General features: G+C 44.6%; 1 protein-coding gene across 2 annotated transcripts in view; it reads left to right on the top strand.

The window, feature by feature from the left end:
* The window catches only part of KDM2B (lysine demethylase 2B), a 110938-nt gene that overhangs the window by 73411 nt on the left and 11669 nt on the right, over positions 1–25858 (top strand). For both annotated transcript variants that reach the window (XM_051634419.1, XM_051634418.1), the window contains exons 13-14: positions 19809–20033; positions 23614–23757. In XM_051634419.1, coding sequence (XP_051490379.1) covers positions 19809–20033; positions 23614–23757 — 369 coding nt within the window. The remainder of the gene's footprint in view (positions 1–19808; positions 20034–23613; positions 23758–25858) is intronic.

The following is a 25858-nucleotide window of genomic DNA, read 5'->3' as shown; positions in this document are numbered from 1 at the left end:
CTAGATGGGAAGTAGACCATGAACATCAAACTGCTGGAGGAGAGCGGGGCAGAATGAGCACATCATGTTCCTACTTGGTTTCTTTTGGGGTTTTAACTGAGCACATTTTAGATAAGCTGTGTCTTGTTAAGAGCATATTTCCTTTTTAGTTTGTAAGAAATCCATGGGAATCTGCTTTGTGTTTAAAATCTATTTGTTTAAAAACAACAGTGAAAAACCTTGAGAGGAACAGAGGTTGGATTCTCCACTGCTTTGTTAGCTCTGTTCATTCATCAGTCAAGTATACTCTAGGCATTGAATAAAGCAGAATATCTGTGACTAGAGGGAAACTGGTGTGTGAAACATAAAAAAGCCCCAAGAAACACCTGACTCTAGTGCTGTATCTTTTGAGCTTGTGGAAAAAGTGAGGATCTTAGTGTTTTGAGGCTCTGACAAGCTTTGGCATTCACTAACGTTCTTGTTAACTCTATTTTGGAATCCTTGGTAAATGGTTCATGTCTTTTTTTTTTTTTTTTTTCTGTGCATTGGCAACATAACTACAGCTGTAAAAGATTTGTATTTTTTGTGACTTAAATCTTATCCCTCTTTGCAAAATCCATCTTTGCTGGCAGTAAGATTTTTTTTACATTTCTTGTGCTTATTTTGCTTTAGCCTTTCTAAAAGCAAAATGCTTTTAGTAGGCATCACTCACAGTGCTGAGGTACAATAACAATTAAACACATCAGCTAATAACAACTATGAGGAAGACTTTCACGGTTTATAATTTTTTTGTTTATTTCCAAGGAAGAAGTCCTTTCACCATTCTCTTCATATTTGCTTTGCTTAATCTGTGATCAGTTTGTGTTGTTCTTTAGTTAAAAGGTACACATACAGATATGGTTGAATGTTTCCCAAAAGGAATTTGTTGTTGTGCTTCTAATTGGCAGGTGTCCGTGTCATCTTACATGTTACAGCTATTTCCCTTGCCTGGGAACAGAGGCCAAGTGAACAGGCTAGGAAGACACATCTTTGGAGTTGAGCCCTTGAGTCCCAAATTAAAATATGTTGGAAAGACAATATAGTGGAGATGTGTATAAAAGCAGTGTTAGTAGATAAGCTTGGTTGTTTCTCCTTTGTTCCCTCTAAGTCCTGATAATGAAATAAAAGATTTGACAGAGAAGAGAAAGCCCTTAGGGAGGGGCAAACTCCTTTAAAATGGAATTGTAGCTGGTGGAGCAAGTCTCCAAGGCCAGAAGATTCCATGAATGTTGAGCACAAGACAGTAAAACCTACTGGTAGTTTTCCTTTCTGAAGTATTGCTCTTGCAGTATATAGGAGAGATGCCAAATGCTTCCTAGTGCCTTTCATGAGATACTGTTTAAAGAGAGTGGCAAATGCCATACAGCATGGTACCAGTTATTGTGGGGCTGGTAAGAAGATATGATAGCTGGTGTATCAAGCTTCCAGGGAGAGCAGGATTGTCTGATTCCAAGTCTGCACAGAAAAAGAAGGGAACTGAAATCCAGAAAGAGGAAGCAATAAATGGAAAACGTGGCTCTTGCTTTCTCCCAAGAGAAGGCTCCAGAAGAGATTTAGAAAGACAAGAGCAGCAGATGGAGAAGGAAGAATAAAGCCAGCATTAAATGCCAAAACATTTCAAAGAAAATGGAAATTACTGTAAAGAAAGGAGGGGAAGAGACTAGAAATGGTGAGAGTGCAGGATGAGGAGAGAGGCAAGTACTAAGAAGGGATGGAATGGCGAGAGAACTCTTATTAAAGCAAAAGATCCCTGGAGTAAGGACAGGGAATAGCCCAGGTTGTGGAAGGGTGGGATTAATTATGTTCACTTGCTTTTGAAGGAATGTGCCTTTGATAATCGGAATGATTTTTGAAGCAGCAAATAATATTTCCCTTTAAAATACAGTCACAGTTTCTTTAGTGTGTTGCTAGTGTGATGTGCCAGCAGTATGCACTGTTCTGTACTGCAAAACAGTTGCTTGAAGACTGTGAAATTCTAGGGTTTAGAGAAGAAACATGTTCAGTCACCTTAAATCACAGTTCACAGGAGGGAAGGTTTAATGGACAAGACATTCAATGAAGGACGTGGAAGACCCATCCAGATGTTGTGGCCCCATTGAGCTGCATCCCTCCTGTCTCCCTGTTCTAAAGGCATTTGGAGCTGTCAGTTACACTGCAGTTCACTGTCAAAAAAAAAAATAAATAAAATTACTCATCGAGAAAAGCAACAGAAGTAATGATCAAAAACGTTTTTGTGAGCAGATAAAATGAATGGGTGACATTTGATGATCTTGTGGTTAATGTACAAAATGGGAGGCAAGAGTTTGTGTTCTGTTCCCAGCTCTGCTGCAGCCTCCTGGTGTTGCAGGAGGTGAATGGCACATGGCTGCTCCCTGAGCTTTTCAGAATGGAGATGGTGCTTCCCATCCTGGGAGGCTGTGAGGTGAAATGAATGTTTATAAAGATCTGTGTCACATTCAGCAGGAAGTTTTCATAGTGAAATGTATGAACTGTTTATGGTAGTAGAGAAGCAGTGTGTGTTTCACAGGTGCCTCTTCTAGATCATATCCACTGATTTTTAAGGAGCTTTTTGGAGTCTTTTGTACTTCTAATTCATTGATAATGGCTTAGCACAATGATTAGACTCCAGTAGGCACCTTTTTTTTTTTTTTTTTCTTTCAAATGGTCTTTCAGAAGAAGCAGGAACTTCCCTTACTCTTTTAACTATAGAGTAAGAGAAAACAGTCCATTTTTAAAAGAAGTCTCTGTTTGATAGTGATTCATTTACCAAAGCGTTTGACTTTGCCGGGGATCCTAGGATATGCACAATGATCCTAATTTAGGCCTCTTCAAGGAATCAGGAATGTGGGACCGAGTGGATATTTGAAACCCACTTGTCCTGATGGCTGCCTGACAGGTTGTGTGTACCTCTCAACCAGACAGCTCATTCTTCCCAGCTGGCTGCTGAGCAGGGATGCAGCTGTGCTGTGTAACCCCCAGCTGGGGGGGTGTGCACCAGTAAGTTGTCCTCACTTGGTGCAGTGCTGAGGGTTATCTGGGGGGTTTTTCCAATGCTGATGTGCTGTTCCAAAGGAAGAACTCCATGTGCTGCCTGGAAATGTTGGGTTCTTATGTGACTAAAGAGGAGTGAGAATTAATCCTGCCAAGCTAACTGCTTCCCCATCCCTGAGATGTGAACTTCTGGGTGGTGTGAAAAGGGAGCAGGGCCTAAACCTGACTTTCCGCTGGGTGACACATTGCTGATCACTGGGGCAGAAAGCTGACTACCATCAGGCCTAATCTTGAAACCCACTCTCAAGAATTGCTCAGCCCTACAATACCAGAGTTCCCATTGTATCTGCCCAGGGATTAGGGGTAGCATTTTATTTAAGGAACTCAGAGTATGTCTCAAGCAGAAATGAAGAATTTTTCAAACCATTTCCTATTTCTGGAAGACAACAGTCAGCTATAGTAGCATGTAATTACACTCTGTGGCAATGCCTTCTGTTTTTATTGTGATCAAGATCTTTTGCTGTCTATGAAGAGTAGCTATAAAGAACTAAAATGTGTTTGGACTCTCTTGCTCTGTGAAGAGTTAGAAATGCAAAGTGTGAGCCAGATTCTCATCTCCCTTACCTGGCACAATCCTAAAGCCACTGCATTTGTAATGATAACAAGTGTCCAAATATATATGGGTCTGGCTGTGAGCAGGAAATGAAGCTGTAATTTTCAGTCTCTGGTTAACAATGCTGCAATATGTGGGGCTGTTATTCTGATGCCTGTTCATATGCTTTTTCCATATAATTTTTACCTGTTGACTTTGAGAGAAGATACTTGAAAAGTACAATAAGGAAGTGGCAATACCCTTATTTAAAGGAGTACTATTAATTAGTAAAGGCCACAAACTGAAGTTTTAATTGGATTACCTTCCCTGTAATTGGCAATGCAAATGATGTTTAGAGCTACATATCAGTGCATGAGAACCAGGAAGAAGAAGTGATCATAAAAAAAGAGACATCTCTCAGCCTGGTTTGTTTGCAGTTGTTTTTTGGGTTGGGGAGTGGAGGTGGGCAGGCATGGGGTTGAAACGGACCTTCTGGGTTTTTACTCCATTTTTCTGTCACAGGCAGCATCTAATTCCAATCATTAGCAAGTTCTATCTCACAGCAGTTTGATTTTTACTCCATTATTTTTACTAGAAATCTTTTTGCAACATTTTACAGATACATCTGTGTACCTGAAAAAAAAAGGATTAATTCATAGGAGCTGATCTGTGGGAGGCAGAGCAAAAAGGTTGTTTAGTGTGGTTAAGGAAAGGCTCAGCTAGTTGTGCCCTATCAGACCAGACAGTCCTTGTAGCACTTTGTCCTCTTTCTCGTGGTGGCTAGTCCCAGCTGTTAGAAATGTTAAGACCAAAGCAGACATACAGTGATCTTTCCTATCCTTCTCATCCCACTTAGGCTGGAAGATTGTATCTTCATCTGTCATGCTTAGTGTGCCCTGTTACAATTTTTCCCTCTGAATTTACATAATAATTTGTGGGACCTGTTGATCTTTTTGACCTCTGTAGTGTCCTGTAGCAGTGTCCCTTGCAGTTTAATAAAGCTCTGTGTAGGTAAGTACTTCCTTTTGTTATTCCAGATCTGTCCCTTAATATCATAAATACACTTGATGCCCTCTGTGTCATGCATTTTGAGAAATCTGAACGAAGTCTCCTGCTCACCTTCTCTGGGCTGTTGATTTTTTTATGTCCCTGTTACTGCTTCAAAACTACATGTAGTATTTAAAATGTAATGTTTTATACCAAAGAGTAGAAAAACATGTCATGTTCAGCCTGGCACAACAAGTTGAAGGGGGAGATGATTGTTGTGTGAGTACTTCAGGGACTGTAAATGCCAGGGGAGGAGAAGAGGTATTTAAGCTAATAGACAATGCTGGCATGAGAACAAGTGAGTATAAACATACCATAAATAGATTTAGGCTGGAAATAAGATTTTTGATCATTGTTCATAGTCTGAACTAAAGAGCACAGGAAAACAGTAGACAAGTGTGATGGAGAGGGTGTTAGATTATTAGAAATAACTTGTAGTCTAAGTAATAAAAGGCAGGGGTGTTAGTCACCCTGTCTGGATCTGGAGCCCATAGAGGCTCTTTGGCACATTCATGTGTCTGCTGCCATTTTTCCCCCTTTTCATGGTATTTCACATTAAAAATACAGGGAAGGGAAGAAGATTTACCAGTTTTTCTTAACAGAGCTCCTGTATATATGTTTCCACTTTTATGACTATATATGCAACATAATGCATTGGATCAAACCTAAGAAATAATAAGTAAATTGCCTAGTAATCAATGGACACAATAAATTTGTGTGTAGAAATTAGGGAGTAAAAGCATAAATTCAAGTGTTTTGATAAACTTGAAACCCATGTGATTTTTCAGAAGTGTTGAGCATTGTTCTACATGATGTTTTCTTGAAATTCAGGGGGAGAGGTACTAGGTGGACAAAGAACATTCCTGAAAACCTTTGAATAAATACTTCCAGTTTTTACTTGCTTGCTTCCTAAGAATTCCTGCCATAGCTCTCCCTAGGCCAGCTCCACCCATTGTGAAGCAGCAGCACTGAGGTGCTAGTTACAGCAATTAGTGTTTTAACTAGAGTGGTGTCTGAAGCAGATCTGAGCATGTATAAATGGCACAACATCAAAACAGCATCAGTTTCAGGAGCCTGCCCGGGGGCTACCACCAGGAAAGCTACATTCCTCATAGTAACAGTGGGAAAACTCTGCCAAATTCCCTGAGACAGCCCAGTGTCTCAGGAGATCCACTCAGGGTACTTCCCGTGGGGATGTGCACAAATTAGAAAGCAAATACTGACAATTAAAAACAAGCACTTAAGAATTAAAGTAAAAATTGAGTCCTCCTAGCATAGGAAAAGACCTGGGAAGGGGGGGAAAAAAAGAGGCAGAAAAACAGAAGGATTCTGTGTTGTACAATGTATTGTTCTGATTGAGATTCAAGTAAGTTTTATATCAGTCATTCCAAGTGGCACAGGAGCAGAAAAGGAATTTAAACTGTCACATTTTGTCCTTGCCAGGCACCAGCTTAAAGGTGTTTGAAGTGATCTCACACAGCACTGCCTGCACTCTCCTTGGTGTCAACAACCCTTTACAAATGTGTGTATTGTGAATTGTTTTGGCTGATAAAAAGTCCTGATTAGAAAGTTCATAATCTACTGCAAATCAGACATTTCTTGGTAGTTATCAGATGCTAATAATTAATTTCTCTTCCAGAAAATAACCTAAGTACAAAGGAAAAGGAGGATTAAAATAAATTTAAATTTGTTTTTCTCTTCACTGATTTAAATTGTGATTGGAATCAGTGATTTAAATAATTTTGAATGATTTCTCTTCTTTTACACTGTAGGGATAGTAGATGTCATGTGGTAAGGGAGAGCTGAAATTTATTCTGAAAGATATCCCAGTTCTGGCTCCTGACAAATCCTTTAAGAAACAAAACCTCATAGTTGAGGTTTGGGGGATTATTTATTTTTGTTTGTAGGGGACTTCCCACAGTAGCTCTGTGGGTACAGAACTAAGCTCTTTCCCTGCTCACTACACCTGGGAGCAGGAAAAAAACCTGATGCACCAGAACTGAAGACTTCTTCAGGTGCTGTGCAAAGGAATAAGAGCTGCTGGAGCTACTGGGAGTTTCTGTCAAGCATCTGCTTTCCCAGGGCAGCCCTGCTGAGGAAACTCCTTGCCTGACTTGTTTATTTTTCTGAGCACTGCTTCATCTCTCACAAACATTAGTCCTCCAGACAAATTCATTTTTGTGGTAACTCCGTGCAGGCCAGAGGAGTTTCAGGGGTTTGTGTACATGTATCATACGTAACGTGCCCAAGGAGCTTCCCAGCCTCTTCCCTGGGTGTTTTTCTAAAAGCTTTGCCTGGTGACTTTACAGATTATTTCTCGCCTCAAGAGGCTGTACTTGAAATATTGTGTCCCTTCAGGGAGTAATTATAAATAGCAAGGACTTGAATGAGAACCTTCTTAATCTTCCATCTTTGACTTAATATTTTCCCTTCTTATCAACTCTCAGCCACTTGCTTTGAAATCTGACCAGTGGCTTTATGTGATTAATACATCAAACAGGTAAATTAGAGCCATTTTGGCTCTGACTAGAAATTTGAATGGACTGAAAAAAATGAACAGACATCTCTGTTTTCAAACTGTTGTGTTCCAGGTATCATTTGAGAAGATTTATGGATTCTTCCCCACAGTCATTCTTCTACCCTATGCATGAATATTCAGTAACATGATTTTTTTCTCAAGTAGGTCTTGACTGCCATTTTTTTCAAGGTAGCAGTTTTCTCTTTATTTGATGATGACATTAAAAGTGCAGATGAAAACTACTTTAGTCTTAAGACCTTTTTCTTATATATTGTATGTGAAATGAGTTGGCAGGTCTCAAATTTCATCACCAGGAGCTTGACTACATTCACTGCTCAGTTGGCCAACAAAATCAAACGAAAAGCTAAGGTTTGAATCTGGATTAGGTATTCCAGCATCCTTGTGCTCTCCCCCACCCCGACATTAAAACCATTCAAGCTTTGAGTTACGTGTCTGAGATGTAATAGTTTTGTTTCTGGATCGAAGCACATTGGCAGAGCAGTGGGGAGGGCGTTTGTCATTCCCCAGAACGTGCTGCACAATGATGGGCATTAATCCTGCCTGCACTTTTCAGAACAAAATTGAATTGTATGTTCTGTCCCTGAGAAGATGGCTTCCTTTTAGTTCCACAGCACATTGAAATTAAAGTCTGCTGAGAATATAAATGAGGTCTTGTTTCAACTTTATGACTTTCCTGCAGGCACTAGTAGACCAGATAGAAGAGGTACAGAAGTGCTGCTCTTCTTGAAATGTAGCAAATCTAACTAAAGAAATTGAAGAAGGTCTGATAAAAGTGAAGCCACTTCATGAGTTACTCCAGTATGGTTTAGTTGTTACATCCTGGATGTTTTCCTACAAATCCAAGTCAGGTTTGTAGGTGACAGAAGAGCACCTGAGCTAAATTGTACTTCAGCTCTTCCTTTGCTTATACCATTATTTTGCCTCTAAATATTTGGGTTTGGTTTCTAGATTTTTTTTTTCTTTAAGCTGCTGCCCAGATGCTGGACACAATTGACTGTAGCAGAACAGTCTGTGCTGTGTGTCAGAGTGCAGTGAGCCACTTAGAGGAAAGCAGGTTACATATTCTGGTTGATCCACTCTCAGCTCGCAGCCACATCTATTTGCATGTTCCTCCACAGCGTGGCAGTCACTTCTTATCTTCTTAGGATCCTATTTGAATAGTTCTTGCATTTACTGACAGAAGATGGCTCTTGGAGACACCAGATGTGCTGTGGAAACACTCTGTGGCTTAAAGATCTGTGGAAGAAGGTAGCAGGGCAGGATTCCCTTCATTTCCCAGTGGATAGTCCCAGTCATACCACAGCTCTTCCTGTAGAGTGTAAATTCATAAATCCAGGTCTCATGAACTGAGCTTGTTGGTACCTCTCTGTTTCCACAAATCTGATACTGTGAAGTTAGAAGACCTCAGTTATGTATCAGTAGGTTCCCAAGATGCTCCTGTTGTGTGTGGTAGATGAACTTGATGTTTCACCACTCTGCAGGCTTATTTATTAGATTTTTAAGATGAGAGGATGTTGGGTTTTTTGGAGACTGTGGTTTGGTTTTGAGGCTTAAGAGATGGATGGAGTGAGTGAGTTACTACCAGCACATTCTGTCTTGGCTCATGATGTTTTGTGTGCTGCTCCTCTACTGCACAGTGATGGTCCATGGTTGTCAGCCTTCAGGAGGCAGTTGTACGACCCTTGCTGCCTTTGCTTCCCCTGCACTGGACATTGAATAGGGAAAGAAGGTGCAGTAGGCATTACATGGAGGGAGCAATCAATGTGTTATTTCATCTTGAGTTACTTTATTTAATCTAAGGTGGATCAATCAGACTGTTTATTAAAGAGGTTTTGATGGATACTCTGTGCATCTGATGACTACTCTTATGTTATAGTTAGATAAAATAGATAGTAGGAAGCAGTAAGATCATGATAGTAAATGGATATTTATGTTGTCAGAATGTCCCAGTTAGTGTTGAGAATATGAGTGAAATATTGGCTAGAACTCTTGAGGAAAATGTCATGAAATTTTGCCCAGGCCCAACAGTGAAGATCATATTTCATGTGAATGGACACTTAGACCAAAACAATGAACCTTACAAAGCTATTGGATAACTCTCTTATTCTGATACAGGTCAGGAATCATGATTCATAAACATCTCAGTGGGTTTCCTTTTCAAAAACGTATGTCCTGGCCTCCAGAAAGCAGCAGCAGCTCAAATCACAAGATCTGTTTTCAAGGACTTGCATATAAACCAGTTTGAGGATTTTTTTTTTAACTGTTTCCATGTATTTTTTTTTTCTAGTATCAGCTAAATATAATATGCTATAAAAATGTGTTAAAAGTTGCAAGGGAAGGTTAAATCAAAGGTGCATTTGTGCCACATGAAAATCTCTATTTTGCCTCATACTGAGAATCACAGAAGCATTAACTTTGGTGTCTAATAAGAAAACACAGGCCTGGTAGACACTGGTAGCAGTGGCTGAAATCTGTTGATACTAGAGATGCTCAGGAGCAAGTGAGTACAGCACAGGGTTGTAGTCTTCCTCCTCCTCCCATCTTGGTTTTACTACTTAAGGCTGTTTACATGAAAATAAAATCTAGTTCTTTGACACTCATCTACTCCTGCTGTTCATTCTTCGCTTGAGGTTATTGTCTCAGTTTGTGACAACATAATTGGTTTCTGTGAAGATCATGATATTGATTAGACTTACATATGACATCCGGTGAGGTGCAATCAGAGCAACAGTTCAGAATAGGAGGTACTGCCTGTTTTCATGTGGTTTTCACTAAGACTCATTCAGCAGTTTAATTAAGGATGTTATTTATTACAGAATTATATCACACAAAGCTAAAGCATCAACCCAGTTGTGCCACCAGAGCCACAACTGGGATCAGGACTGCTTGGCTTGTTTCCTAAGCTGATGTGAACTGCACTAGGCTAGTCTAATGTACACTGTGTGCACAAAGGTTGCTCACTTTTTGTTGTCATTTAGTGTTCTCCAGTGTAGACAAGCTGAAAGAATTGAGCTGGAAAATACTCTTAATAGTTCAGAGTCTTAAATATTTCTTTAACTGGTTAGCTGCTCTTGTACAAGATGAGATTTTTTGAGAGCAATTATAGCCAGAAAATTGTATTCAATTGTGATGTTTTCCCCCCACTGATTCCAAATTGGCTCTTTTATATCCTATCCTACTTTTTTAAATGCCAGTTCAACAAAGTTTACCTAGCATTTGGAAATCATTCTGAGATCTTCTTGGCATCTGTGTCTTCACGCCTATCGTAGGCCTCGTAATTAGAGCTCATTTGTCAGTTGTGTTGCTGTTGTAAGCAGCAGCCTGGAACATGCAGGGCTGGCTAAGGAGGGAGGTTTGATGTGGATTACACTTGGGGACCTGCTGCAGCCCAGATCAGCTAAGGCACATAACAAGAGCAGTGGTATCGGTTGCAAATCAGAGGAGTGGGATGATCTGTGTCATGATTTAATTTGCTGTGAACAACATTTCGCCGTCGTGTGACTGGTGGATTGTCCTTGGGGGATGTCACAAGTTATGTTTTTTGTCCTGTCTGGATTAGGGAACCAAAAGGCTGAAGGGGTGAACAAGCATGAGCCAGGTTGTGCGGAACCTCATATGGAATCAGCACAGGCTATTGGAGACCTGGTCTGCCCACGGGCAGGTGTGGGACCACGGATGTCATTAGTTCCCTGCCTTTGCTGGAGGCCAGCTCTATAATTGAACCACGACCACTGCTGTAATGGTGTCAGTTATCCTGGCTTGGTAGTTGAAAGCTCTCCTTTGTAGGCCTGTCCTGAGACATGCCATCCCCCCCTTCCTCTCTCCTCCAGAAAACGCTGGATTCTGATACTACCTTGTGATTCCAAAAGCCAAGGCCTTAGGCACATGCCTTTCGTGCCTCGGCTTTCATCTGCTCCTGCTCTGGTTGTGTATGAACACAATGGGGGAAGCAGAAACCTGAGGAGACAGGCTGAACAGAACTGATGGTGTTCTGGAGAGCCCCATCATGTTTTGTGAGTAAATGCTGCTTCACTCCTGGCATGGTGGATGAGCAGGATTGGGAGAATACCATCACGTACCCGTAATTTGAGCTTGAGTTGGTGAGAGGGCAGAACTACAAACAAGAAATGGATACTTAAGGTATTCAAAATTAGGGGCATAATTACATGATTCACTCAGCTTTTATCAGCAGTCGTCTGTAAATGTGTGTTTAAAGTTTGACTGTATTTTGTTACTTAAACTTGAGCGACCAGGCGTTGTGTGGATCATGGTGTCCCAAGGGCTGTGAGTGGACACAAAGCAAGCATTGCTGCTTGCTCTTGTGCCAGCTCTGCCTGTTGCTGCCTCTTCTGGGCTACTCAGTGTTTGTGTGGCCATGTGGTAATTCAGACCAGAGAACGGAGCTGAAACTAGTTTAGCAAAAATCCTGAAGCAAGGACCATTAGATGTGCTTCTTTATGCCTTCTTGGTTGCTCAGCACATGCAAATATTTAATCTCATGTTTAATTCTGTGTTGTGGGCGTAGGAGCCAGAGGCAAAATCCTAACAACTGGAATGGAATCGGGATTTCCCCTAAAAGCAGGCCCATAAATCCAGTGGGAGATTCTCAGTGCTCAGATTCATGCCTGTATGTCTTAACCCTCAGCTGCGAGCTCTCGAGGGTGAAGGCAGCATCTGTGATCAGGTGCTGGTCCTGCTGGGACCTTTGGACCCAGACCAGGTCCTCGATTGCCTGATGTGTAACACTTCGTACTGCAGGGAGGAGATTTTACTGTAAAACCCCAGCAGTGGGTCAGGACCTTCAGAGCACGGCTGGAAATGGTTCCTCAGGGGCAAGCAGAAAAGGGGGTGCCTGCATGGGGAGCGGCGTGAGGCCAGAGGTGAGCAGCTCGGCAAGCCCAGGTTGCCTTGTATCCCCTTTTATCCCATCTGATCCCAGCGCCGGTTCTGCCGCTGCAGGGGGATATCGCTTGAAATCCCGAAGTTTGCTCGGTGCCTTCCTCCTCCCCGAGGGATGGAGGTTCCTTCCTCCCGTCCCGATCCCGGCAGCTGGAGGCGAGCCGGCAGGTAGCGAGGTAGAGGAAGGGGGGGGGGGGGGGGGGGGGGGGGGGGGGGTGTAAGGGGGAGGTGTGTGTGTCTGCGCCTCTCCTTTGTCTCCAGCAGCCCGAGCAGCGCCGTGCACCCTGCGGGCGGCCGCGCATCCCCGCGCCGCGCATCCCCTCCCAGCCCCGCTCGGCACACCCAGGCAGGCCCAGCATCGGCCCGCCCCCTCGGCAGCTCGCGGGGCTAATTACCAGCAGGGGGCTAATTACCAGCAGGGCGTTAAAGCCCCCCACCCGCCCCGCACCCCTCCCCGCCCCCGGGCCGGGCTGCGGCGGGGCTGCCGGTGCCGCCCCGGCCCCGCGGCCGCACTGTCCCCGCTGTCCCCGCAGGCCGGCTTTGTGCGAGCGGGCCGCGATTGGCCGTGCCGGCAGGGCCAGCCCCTTCCTGGCTGCCTGGCATGAATATGCACGGCCCCCCTTCCTCCTCCTCCTCCTGCATGTGTGTGTGTGTGTGCGGGGAGCGGGGCTCCGCCAGCAGCGCCGCTCCAGCCATGTCAGCTCGGCTCCGCCTGGGCCCACCATGAGCCATGGCCATGTCTGCGAGCGCCGACGAGGAGGACTACGAGTCGGAGCCGGAGCCCGAGCCGGGGCCGGGGCCCGAGCTGGGGCCGGAGCAGGTCCGGGGGCGGGCGGCGAAGTTTGCAGCAGGAAGGGAGGGGAGGAGGAGGCCGGGCCGAGCCGCGCCGCGCCGGCAGCGGGGGACGGGGAACAATGTGGGGTCGGGGAGCGGCCCCGGCCCGGCCTGGGGCAGCTCCGCCCGCCGTGGGGCTGCGCCCGGCGGCTGCGGACGGGTGGGCGGCGCGGGGCGCGGAGCGGGGCGCGGAGCCTCCGCCGGGGGCTGGCCCGGGGCGCTCGGCCTCGCCCGCGGGGGGCAGCGGGAGTTGGGCAGCTCCGAGGGCCCCGCGCCGCTTGGGAGGCGAGTGCGCCCGGAGAGTGGGGTTGTGCCTCCCCTGGGGGGGTGGCTTCCAGAATTATTCTTTTTTTTTTTCCTAATAAGATTCCTCAAATAGCTGAGAGGGGCTGCAGGACTTCAGAAGAGAGTCTGATGCTGAGCCTGGCTACCTTGTCTTAGTTTGATTTATAGCCAAAACCTCCTTTCCGTTCCCAGGGACGAGGGATGTCGAATAAAGAGAAGGATGTGTGCTGAAATGAAAAGAGAACTTTTATTAATACTTCCAGGGATTATTCTCTGAATGTTGTGTTGTTTGGGTTTTTTTTTGCTGTGGGGTTTTTTGTTTTTGTTTTTCTTGTGGGTAGAGGAGGATAAACTTTTTAAATGTATAAAGTAATCTGTGAAAAATAATCCAGAACATGTGTTCTAGATTGGCTTTTAGTCTCTAAGAACTGCCTGAGCAATTAAAAATGCACCAGGAATAGAATTAAACATGTGTATGCGATTTAAATATAAACCTGGTAGTTTTGTTCATCACTCGGGGTGGTTAGGTCTTTAAAATGGCCTAATCATTTGCTTTTAGAGTTCATAGGTAGGCCAGGTGTTGAGTCTCTTCTCTGAAACCCAGCTCATTTCTAATAACTTTACTATATTCTACTTCATAGTTGCACCAAGAAAGCAGGGCCGAAAAGGAGTTGAGGGCAGTGTCCCTTGGGTGCTCCCCAGGGATGGTGGATCTGGTGTGGAAACCTTGAGAGAGATGTTGATGGGCTGCTATGACCTGGTGTAGTGTCATTCCAGGCACCTAAGTTGGGCCTTAGATGTGTTAACTTTATTTAATTCTGGTGATTGTGCAAACATGAAGGCCTGTGCTGCTGCTTGATTCACTGCTTAGCTCCTTGGTAGTTAACCTGGTAGTTAAAATGTCCCAGCCCTTTTCCTTTCCTTAAAGGTTGTCCTACACCAGACCTTTTCCATTTTTCCCCCCTCTGTTTTGGTGGGATTGCTGTAGACTTTTAAAAAAGAGCTCATCGTTAGGAGAGCAGATTGGTCTCAGCTGCATTGTACCAGCTGTGAAAGAGCTATTGGGAGGTGCTGGTTCTTGCTGGATTAATTTGGAAAGTTGGCTATGTTCTGGGATTCTTCAGCTCTTCAAAAGCTTGAGGCTTGATAATGGTTTTATATCTTAATAGTTTAGAGCATAAATTAATTCAAAAAAGTGGAGAGTTATCTTGTGTGATTTCTTAAAAGAAAGTCTCATACTAAATTATAATGCTGTGACCTATGTAGCAAAGACCTGTAGAGTGTTGGGTTTTTTTGTTCAAAACTGGTCCAGGGGTAAAAACCTTCATGTGGTTCCATCTTTATTTTCACACAAGTCCACTTTAATATGTGTAGTTTCTATTTTTTTCTATGTGGGATGTGTCAAATCAGTATTATGGAGCTTTTCTACTGCAAATAGGCCCTGGTATGTAACAGGTGAAGAGCTTCAGCTCTACAGGTGTAGCTGAACAGCACAACTTCAGTGCTTTGGGTAGAAGCTGAGGGTTTTGTCACTAAAACTTTTCTTCTCTCATTCCTGTCTCCCTGTGGGACATGTCCTGCCTGGTGCTGCTGTGTGGAGGGCAGCACCCTGCTGCAGCCCACCAGCCTTGCTGGGTCACTTGGGGTGGGAAGTAGTCAATTTCTGACTGTGAAACCAAACTTCAGCATGTGTAAACAAGCTGAGAAAAATGCTTCTGGGTCGGGATAGAGAGATTTGTCCTGAGGTAGCGATAAGAAGGAAAGCTACATTTGCACAAGGTGCCTCAAGTCTGTATAAACTTATTGGTGGCTTTCTTTTTAAGAGCTCATACTTTGGATGAAGCTTATCTACAGAAGCATATTTTTTGCCAATGTATCTTATTCCACCCTCCAGGCCTAACTTCTGCCTCCTCACCACCAGAGGAAAATAAATGGGGGCACTTGCATTGGCACTGACATGCCATTTTATCACACCCTAAACAACATAGCTATGTTGGCAGAAAAACTGCCGGAGTGTCTCTTAATGCACAGATGAACCTGCCAGGTACAAACTTTTCTGATTACTTGTAGGAAGCTGAACTGTTTATTCACTGGTGAAGTTCTGTGTGGTCACCTGGCAGTGGTGACTAGGAACAACATGGCTTTTTGCAGGAGAGGATGAGGAATTTTTTAGGTATGAATTGGAAGAGATAATGGCTATGAACATCTAGAGAGGATTAATCCTGTAAGGGGGTGGCTCGGCTTGAAAGTCTTCCACCATCTTTCCTTCTGATGCTCCTTGCTTAATGGGAGACCTTGGACTTACCTCACAAGACACCTCCACCTTGGCACAAGTGTCATTGATGGGTGATGTGACTCTTGCAAACTGTCCCTGCTAGAGGAAAACAACTCTCCTGGTGTTTGCATGTGCAGACTTTTGCGTCTACATGTGACCTGTGGTGTTGGCTTCCACTCTTCAGTTAACACAGCTTTTAAGGATGTTATTGGCATCTGTGATTTTTGTTGACTTAAACTAGCTTCCCCCTCATCCCGACCAAATTCCTGCAGTCACATCACACCTGTCCTTTCTTTCTTTTCCCCCTTAAGTTCTTCCTTTGACAAAGGTTTCTGTTAACAGTTGAAGGCATAAAAGGGTTTACTGCTGAATTGTTAACTTGGTTGTGATTATTTAGTGCAAGATGGTGTGTGTGTGTGTAACAGGCTGTCAGCCTTGCCAGACAGTTTAGTGGCAGTCCCCCTGTTTTAGGGTTTATGTAGAGTTAATGACAGGGTCTCTTTCAGAGAAAGTTAAAGTTACTTTCTTTGGGGTTCTCAGTCTACCTCAAAGCAATGAACCCTACAGATGTAAGATGTCTTGTCTTGAGTTTTATGCAGTGGGTACAGAAACTGTTCAGATTGTACTTGGTTAGGAAGTGAAGTGCTTCAGAGTCTCACTGGGCTGGCCACATGATGTGCCCTCCAGAAGAGCACTGCTCCTGTCCCTGGATTTGTCTGGGAGATGTTGAGTCTGAAGTTACGGTACAACGCTACTGGCAGCAATTTCAGCAGGTCCCTGAAGCTGAGTGGTGGAATAAGACCTGTGCCCAGGTAAAGACCACTTGCAGAAGAGCTAGTTTGCAGGCTGCAGGCTTTGTCAGCCTTTCTTTTGGGACAAGGACCTCCTTCCTCCTGGTCTGGCTCTCAGTATCAGCTAGTTTTCCTTTCCAGAGCAGAGGAGTTTGAGCTGTGAAGTTGCCTAGTGACAATTCCAACAGAGCCCTGTTTCTGTTGGGATAGCAGCTGGGGAACATCAGCACCTACTTAATGATGCATTTAACAGCTGATACCTCTTGAAGTGTTGTCTCCAAAGCTTATTACTTTCAGTATTCTTGTTTACCTGAGGTCTTTTGAGTTATTCTTTACAACTGTGAAGGTTAGAAATCTGTTGCTGTACATATCAGAGCTGTGATTCTGTTGTAGTTAAGAGCTGTGTGGGGCAGAGGACCTTAGTGCCTCTGCTGCTTTGACCGTGGTGTGATGGTGGTGGGTGGCTTTCGGTGGCTGCTGAGCAGGGAAAAGATCTATGGCAAAAGCATGTAAGGTACCTGTAAGCAGGCAGGGAAAACTTCCCAGCAGCCCAGTGCTTGTCCATTGCCAAGCTAAACTAATGCTCTCAGTAGTGACTCTTCCAGGTAGCATTTCCTAAGGGTTTGTTTAGAGTTGGAAGTGTCGTACCTGGGCTTTTTCCCAAGTCGACACAGCCCTGTTGGAGAGGCTGGAATTGCTGATGACCCACCACCCAGTCCCCTAATTGTCCTCCACCTGGAATGCTATTGATTTCGGTGGAGTTTGAAGGAGCACCTGAAAGTCAATTTGCAAATTTGTCTCCTTCCTTGTCTGAGGAGTGGATGTATTTAACCACTGTGGTGTGGGAGGGTGATCCCAAATGCATGATTTGTGTTCATAGTGATGACATTTGATGGCCCAGGTTTACTCCCAGTGCTGTGTCTGCGCTGCAGAGCTGTGCAAGGAGAGGGGCAAATTACAGTACAGAGATGGGAACAGGAGCTGGGTTGGAAATGTCTGCCTAGTTTTGCTACCAGGGTTGGTACATTGTAAAACTGCAGTGTGAACTGGAAATCCTGCAGCATCTCTTCACTAACATCAACCTGGAATTTATCTGGCTGTCCGCCATGAGCTAAATAAACCCCAAGTCATCTTGGAGGCTCCTTCTACCCCCTTGAATCCCAGCCCCTTTCTGGGATAACAACCCACAGGCCAGGTTTTCTTCCGTGGAGACTTTAAGCGGCCACTTTGGAGCCCCTTGAAACTAGATACTAGTGGGAATTCCTGCAAGGCCTCTCCAGTCTTGCTGGCTGCGACATCCTGGAGTGAAAACACGGCTTGGATTGAGGATTGGCCGGTTGGTGAATTAGCAAAACCAGCTAGTACAGCTGCTTGGATTTCCTAACAAGCAGTGAAGAGATCTTGGTAGGTAAATGCTACATATAGCCAGACCAGGTATCTGTACCTCTGCTGTGTGATGATGTGTAAGGAAACCTGAGTTGTGTGGTGTGGTCTGGCTTCAGACTTGCTTTTGTACCTTCATCTTCCTGCCTTTTTTTTTTGTTGTTGGTAAGGATTCTCAAATTCTGTTGTTGAATGATGCCTTTTTACTGCTTGCATCTTTGCAGTGTCCTGGCACTGAAGATGCTGTCCTCAGAATTAGGACTTGGCTTGTATTACTCTGGCATAATCAGGAGTTGTCTTTCAGCTGGAAAAGTACCGAGTTTGATTTTTCCTTGAAAGAGATCCTTAAAAAAGATCATTCTCAGGGTCTTGTAACTGGTGTTTGTGTTATTAAAAAAAACCTTAATCGTGCTCAGGCTGAGTGGGAAGGAGTCAGATGCTCACGCAGAATCATGTATTTTGGTTTAACTCGTTCCCACTGATGTCTGGCCTTGGGTTCCTATCTCTCTCTTCCCTTGCTAGTGGAAGGAGAGACTAGTAGAGAGAACGGAGGAGTGATTCATGCTGAGGAAGGAAATTATCTCTTGTCTAGGTTGTCTCTAAGCCAGTCTTGGCAGATCTGACTTTATCCTTGAGAGGCTGAGAAGTTGGTCTAAAAGGTAAATATTTATTCTTTAGAGTGTCTGAAATTGATCTGAAATCCCGGCGTCTGGTGCGGTTGCCGATGGGAAGGAAGCTTCACTTGTCTGTGTTCACACAGCACAGAATGATCCATCCTGCCAGCAGAACACAAACTGGCTGAAATTTGTGTCACCTCATCGACTAAGCAATGTTTTCTCCCACCTCAGTTATGATAGTAGGTCTGTGGGAGAGAAAGCTAAGAGGTCTAGCTCCTGGCTGTCATGCTCTCCCAGCACTGAGGTTCCTGGGATGGAGACTCCTAAAATACCAGCACCTTTCTGCTCCTGAAGAAAGCCACTGGAGCTTTGCTAAGCCAGCTGGGAGAAGATTAAATACTTGGCAATGTGGCTTTTCTTCAGGGTTATATTGTAGGACACTTAGATAAGCTTTTGTAGAAGGTTTCCATACCCTTTCTTTTAAAAACTGCAGTGGAAATTCTGCATGGCTTCCTGTAGCCAACCTGGCCTTGCCTTGGTGATTGCCCAGAATTCAGCAGGAACAGAAAGTAAAACTGGCTGGTCTGGTGGTCATATGCTGAGATGTGCAGAAAGTGTAAAAATTTTATAAATACTAAACCAGATGAGCTTTGTGGTCTTACTGTTATCATCTTTATGGAGAAAGCTGTCAGTGGTAAGAAAGAGCCAAGCCAGTTCTTGCATAATTAGCCCAATACAATTACATGGTATTTAGTGATGTTTGGCTTGAACTGTAAGTTCCTATGTTTGACAAGGAGTTTCTGATGGGAAAATGAAATTTCGATAGATATCCCGAGTGAATATGTTGCAGTTAACTTAATAATTTAAAATATTTTCATGCTCCTTTGGCTTATGTCTTAAAAGTCATTGAAATCTAGACCTGGGATGCCCTTTCTAGCCTCTGCACAGCATCGGTTAGTGGTCTGTTTTTGAGCACTTGCTAGTATTGGATATGAACCCTGCTTTGGAAAGGTTTTGTAGTATTTGTGGTTTATTTCCTACTTTATCACTTGGCAGTAGCTCATACCCTCCTGGTTACTGTGGCTTGAGCTATTGCTGCTGAATGTTTCTCTGCTGTGCCTAACCTCAAAATTACTTCTGCTGCCTCCTTGGATTCTTCCAGCAGAGGAAAATAGACCTGACTTAACCTGAGTACGATCCTTGGAGTTTTCCCTGGCCCAGAGCTCAGCGGTGGTGCAGAACGTAGCTTGAACTAAGCCAAGCACATCACCTGGGACTTGGTCCTGCATTGAGCTGTGCATAAATTGATTCTGCATGCCCTCCTGGTGAAGTAGGCTTGCTATAGGTTTGGGATCCTCCTTTATGGTTTCTTTGTAATTTTACAACATGTCTCTTCCTCTAAAGGCAGCGGGGCTCCCAGAGCGACTGTAGGAATCTGCCGAGTGTCACTCTGATACACCCGTCAGTGCTGCGTCGAGGCAGTTCTGCAGATGGTAAGTGGGATGTGCAGTTAACCTTGTGTGTCTGGCTCTTTCAGAACAGGGCAGTGGGTCGGCCCAAGGGGAAGCTGGGCACTGCCTCTGCTGTGAAGCTCGCGGCGAACCGGACCACGGCGGGAGCGCGGAGGAGGAGGACGCGATGCCGCAAGTGCGAAGCGTGTCTGCGGACAGAGTGCGGCGAGTGTCACTTCTGCAAGGACATGAAGAAATTTGGGGGGCCTGGCAGGATGAAACAGTCCTGCATTATGAGGCAGTGCATTGCAGTAAGTGTGCCTGTTGCTACAGCTCGTGTTGGAGGTTTCTTTATCTGTGTCTCCTGGTGACAAGGTGTGGAACTGAGAACTCTGACTAGTCTTAGTGCATCGGGCAAATCCCTTCCCTCTCAGTTCAGATCTCTTCTTGTCATCACCTTCTGTCTTCCCCTCATCTTAAGCCAGAATACTCCTAAAAGTAGCATGGCTTTTGTTCTCTGTAGTACAGGAGGTAAATGGGGAGATGATTAGTATACTGGAAATTGGCACCCAAATCACACTGTTCCTCTATGACTTGAGGGAGAATGGGAAGAGTGCAAAGTTCTGATTCAAAGGGAGGAGAGGCTGGTTTGGATCTCTGAATTTCCTGAGAAAAGCTGCCTTGCAACCATCTCTACCATCTTAACTACTTAACTAGCTTGAGAGATGGAGAACTCTGACTAGCACCTTCCAAGATTTTGGCATGGGTGATCCCAGCCCCAGGCTGCTTGAGATCTGAATTTAAATTTGTTTGCTGTTACGTAGGCTTATAGGAGAGGGTCTGATCTAGGGGAGCCAGAGAGCCATCATACAGGGTCTTTTTGGGAAATGGAAATAGCTGTTGGGGGCTGATCATCAGAATGGGGCAAGCAGGCAGTCAGAGATGGTTTCTTGGGCTCCTGTGGTACATTGCATAGAAGCTTTTTGAGTCATAAGCAGTAGCTTTCTATTGAACAAATATTGACAGGTTAATCTTCCATTAACTTGTTTAAGCAGCTTTTGAATCTGTTGCTTTCATACTGACTATTGTGGAGCTTCTGCTCAGATCTTGTGTCTGCAGTGCCCCCACAGAAGGATAGAGATCAGCTTTAGCTTTTCTCTTAATTCTTTGGAAGGTGTTGTTTATGCTCTTGTTAAGGGTTTGATTTTCTCTTTTGGTTTATTGTTGTTGTTTTTTTAATAAAGGAATGTTGTTTATTCATAACTGAAGTATCACCCCATCTATACTGATTTCTCTTAGCTCTTGTTACAATTCCTTTCACTTAAAGTTGTGGGTTTTTTTCTTTAATTCTGCTGAGGAAACTGGAGTCATTAAACAGCTTGTCATTAAATGACACTGATAAAAAACTGATAAGCACTTCAGTAGTTTCCTGTAGTTGCTCCTGGTAGCTCACTCCATGTCCTGTTCCAAGCCATGACCTACTCTTGACACAGGATTGGATTCAGCTCTGCTGGATCTTTCAGTAAAGTACACAGAATATCTACCTTTCCACAGAGTGCTTTTGTAGCTCAAGTGTCTTTTCTTTGAACACTTGATTTCCTGGAGTGTGTCATGAATTGAACAGCATGGATGAAGAATTTATTATTCTCCAGGGGGAAGAAATAGTGAAATCATGCTGCCTTTTTAGTGGAGGGATTAAATTAGGGCTGCAGTGTGCTTTCTTGTCCTGACTGATGAAGGAAACTTTCATACTAAGCTGTTTCACTCTTGATAGACAGGCTGAGCCTTTTGGAGATGAACTAAGTTCTCTTTTGGCCGAGAGTAGTCATCCCTTCTCTTCTGTTGAAGAAGTATTTTTCTTGGTATCTGCAGTGTGATATCCAGGAGCTGTGGTTAGAGCACAGGACTTAGCAGCTGGGGCACTCTGGTTCCTTGTCCCACCCTTGCGTGCACTCAAGAAGATATCTCTGCCATTCATAGGTTCCTGTTCATGTAGATGGCAGGGGGAGTACTGCAGACCTTCTGAGAGCAGCAAAAGCACAGAAAATGAACAGGTGGAACTGTTGTAACTTTTAATGGTGCTCTACATTTCTATGAGCAATCCTATTGGCTCTACTCTTCTTCATTATGTTCTCTAGCAATTGCATTAGCAATATATTGTGGTACCTATCCAGCAGCTTCCAGCCAAAAAAAAAACCAACCCAAAACAGTGAAGTATGGCTCTGGAAGTAATGATCCCTACAGTTCTGGGATTGTGCTTTCCTCTGGTTAATAACTTTGACAATATTAACTAGACGCAGGCTTTCATTAAATTCTGAGCCTTAAGAGAGCCTGTACTGCTGTTCAGAGAACAGGAAACTCCTTTGGCTCACTGGTTCAATCAGGAAGGGAAGCAGGAATGCCTGGGACACTTAATGCTGCATCAAATAGGTCTGAAGGGAGTGTGGGGCTCTGTGCTGGGAGCAGGAGTTGTTGACAGCATGGCTATAGTTCCAGCCCCTCAGTGGGAAAGGGCTCGTTGGGGCACCCAGGAGTCTCTAGGCACTTGCTGCCAGCAAGAAAACCTGTACTGCTCCTGGGATGGTTGTTGATGTGTGTGGGTATAAGTCCTTGTGTGGGAGATCAGACAAAACAAGTGGACAGAGCTCTTATGGCTCTGGTAAGGTTTTCTTCTGGTTTACCTGGTGGTGGAATGGGGTCCTGGTGATTCCTATTTTGTGCTTGGAGGACAGCATGTGCAAAATGCTTTTAAAGTGGAGTGTGGGTAAGTACTGGCATGAGAAAGCAGGAAGGGGTTGTTGTGGCTCGTGTATCAGATGTTGGTGTGTGGGGCGGCACACTGCCCTCTGTAATGGCTTACTCCAGCCAGGTATTTCCCTCTCTGAAACTTGCCAAAGGATGCACTGTTGCTGCATAGATGTGGTTTGTGCAAGTGTCCACTTCTGGATTTTATTTACTCCGTCTACAAGAGATCCTTGCTGTGAGAAGCCACGTCTCTGCTTCTGGCTGCTTAGCAGTTAAGGATGTGCAACCTAATTGATTGCATTTCACCTTACAGCAGGTTCTTGTGAGGATCTTCCTTTTCTTTCTTGTTATGAGGCTTATACCTTACTGCCACAAACCAGAAGTTTGTTCCTCATTAGCACAAAGGTGGCTTTTTAATTAGACTGGTATTGAGGGCTTTGACATGGGTGACAGATGTGTGATGCTGCAGTTCCTTTTCTGCCTCAGCAAAAGACCAAAAAAAATAATCAGTGCACTTCTCTCACTTGTGACATTTGCACAAGAGAACTTCTCTTTTTAAGTGTCTGTGCAGGGCTTTTTGGAATGCTCAGGCTGGGAGCAGGGCCCTAGATAATAGATTGTCAGTCAGGAAAAGGTCTGTTCTTGGTTCTGTTGCGGCCTTGCTGTGAGACCTGGATTGGGTCCCATAACATCTGTCTGCCCTGCTTGTGAAATCTGGGAGTGCCAAATTACTAGTCAGATTGTGAAGCTTCATGGATGTGAATAGTGATGTTCTAGGTTGCATCCTTTCCCTCCCATTGTCCCCTAGTGAAGTGGCTTGCATGCCAATGTCTGTGTCAGCTTGTAGATTCAAGGGACCCACAAAAATAACTTCCATCCACCCTGGGATGTTCCATGAATCTGGGTTGCTACAAGGAGGATGCTTTCATTCCATGAAACATCCCTTAGTGGTTGTTCTGGGTACCCAGCCCCAAGTTTTTCTTGCCCTCGTTGCTCTGCTGGGCTGGAGCCTTCAGCAGTTTGCACAATTGATCTTTATTTGTCTCCTCTTTGAAATGAGGATACTGTAAATGCACTTTTGAGTTCTTATGTTTCCATGTGTCTTCTGTGTCCTGACCAAGACTTCTTTCTGATCTGTGTAAACAGCCGGTGTTGCCTCATACTGCTGTGTGTCTGGTGTGTGGAGAGGCTGGGAAAGAGGACACCGTGGAAGAGGAGGAGAGCAAGTTTAATCTCATGCTAATGGAATGCTCCATTTGTAATGAAATCATACACCCAGGATGCCTTAAGGTGAGTACAAGGATGTGATACCTGTTGGAAACAAGAACTGGATTAGTTATCACCTTAATGTAAAAGTAGTGCACAGGAATTGGAAAACTTTGACATGTTCATCTTGGGAAACTGAAGAGAGCAAAGAGGTGGTGTGAGAGGCAGGGTGACAGCCATGGCACACACAGCCCTGATGGGCAGGTGGGGATCCTCTGATGAAACCAGCATCTCCTGTAAGCTGAGACTCTGGCTTTGAGCAGCCTCTGAACTGTGTCTGCATGCAAATGTCTTGTGGTTTTTGTTTTGTTTTTTCTTTTTGCCTCTTGTTGAAGGAAGTGAGGAGTTTCAGTTGGGATGGGAAGCTCAAGAGGACGGAGACATCTGCCTGTACTTGGGGATGAGTTAGTCCCAGTCCCCTGTATCAGTAGCTCCTTCCTGTGGTGCCACAATATGCAAATGAGCAGGTTGCTGTTCATCACTGTCCAGGCACAGATGTGCCTTGCAGGGGCAGCTGGCTTTGAAGATGTTATGAACAAATGTTGCAGTAGGAAGACCACAACTCTGGAGAACAAAATGAGCGAGTTTCAGGCTGCAGGTGTGCTCACCCTTGGCTGACTTGAGTCCTGTGAGCAGCTATAGTCTCTGCTGGTAACAAAAGTGTGATATTTGGGCATGTCTTTCTGTATTAGCATGTAGAAGCCTCTTTTCTCCAGAGCTGGTTTGTTGCAGCTGATCAGCCATTTCCTGTTGCTGATTTGTTTACGGTTAAAGTGATTTGCCAAAGCAAATGTACTCTGACACACCATGCCCCAGAAAGCAGCTTTTGGTCCTTCTGGGATCTCTGGGAGGAGAGGGATGTTCCTTATGCAGGCCTGGGGTGACTCTCTCCTGGCCTCTTATTTTTCTTGCTCTGTACATAATCTTGCACCAAGTTCTGTGTGTCATTTATCAGTGCAGAAAGTAGGTGTCTGGCAAACCAGAACTGTGGCTGTCTCCCTGATTCATGAAATTGGTGCTCACAGATTGGCTCTGAAAGGGAGCTTTGCTTGCTTGGTTCTGCTTTAAACAAGACTTTGGGGGCTGATGAAGCAGGGGAAGGAGCTGCTCGTTTTCAGAGGTAGCTCAGTTTTGGCCGGTAGCTGCTGCTGTGCTATTCCAGTCCTCCCTGAAGGTGCCCTGTGCTCCCCTATCTTACTGTGCCCTCTCACTGACACTTCATGGCTGAGTCCAGAGGACACAATTACTGTCTAGTGGCAGTTCATGTATGGTTTCCTCTCCCCATACCACATTTGGGACTATTTGCACAGGATGTGGGTCAGATCTGTGAAATCAAGCAAGTGCTGTTTGTTCTTCTGTGCATATGTGGTGTTCTGAGGGCTGTTTTGGTAACTAGGAACAATTTTGCTTTGGGTGTTTCTGAACATTAAGCAGTGGGAGATTGACAGTGTGCCTTCTGTGTCTTGTATTTTAATTTCTAAATGCTTCTGTTGAGCTGAAACGGTGGGGTAGCTGGTACTGCTTATTTACTGAGACAAAAGGGCACTGGTAGGATTTTAGAATCTTCTTGGAAGGCACAGGGAAACGGCAAAAAGGGAAATGCAGTCCTTGGATCCCTCCTGGCTCTTTATTCCTAGATTCTGTGATTTTCTGCAAGACAAAAATCTGTTGCAGTGTTTACATGTTGGTGGAGCCTTTGACATGAGCTTGAGCCCAGAGGATGGAGCCCATAAATAGTCTGTGTGTGCCTTTGAATGCAGACACAGCTCCAGGGCAGCTGATTGGGCTGCCCATCAAGAGAAAATCCCTGGTCCTTCCTGTCCTACTCAGTAGAGGCAGCAGGACCTGAGAGCTGTCACTCATCTCCAATTAAATGTCTGGCAAGTGTCGTTTTGGGAGAGACTGGAATAAACTGGATCGGTGGAGGGAGGAGTGCACTTTCCTGATTTATTCTCATGTGGAGTTAATTCTCTCCAAGACAAATCTCCAAAGCTTGTGGAGTAGTTTGGCACATGCAGTGGATAATGTGTCCTCCAGGGCAGGTTCTTCCTGGTTTGAAGTCCTATCCTCTTCCAGCTTCCCAGCTGGCTGTATGTGTTTGTGGTGGGTTTTCTCCATGAAGAAA

This window comes from Apus apus, chromosome 16 (assembly GCF_020740795.1).
Source record: "Apus apus isolate bApuApu2 chromosome 16, bApuApu2.pri.cur, whole genome shotgun sequence".
Taxonomy (NCBI): domain Eukaryota; kingdom Metazoa; phylum Chordata; class Aves; order Apodiformes; family Apodidae; genus Apus; species Apus apus.
The sequence above is the reverse complement of the archived record's forward strand: the minus strand, read 5'-3'. Positions and strand labels throughout refer to the sequence as shown.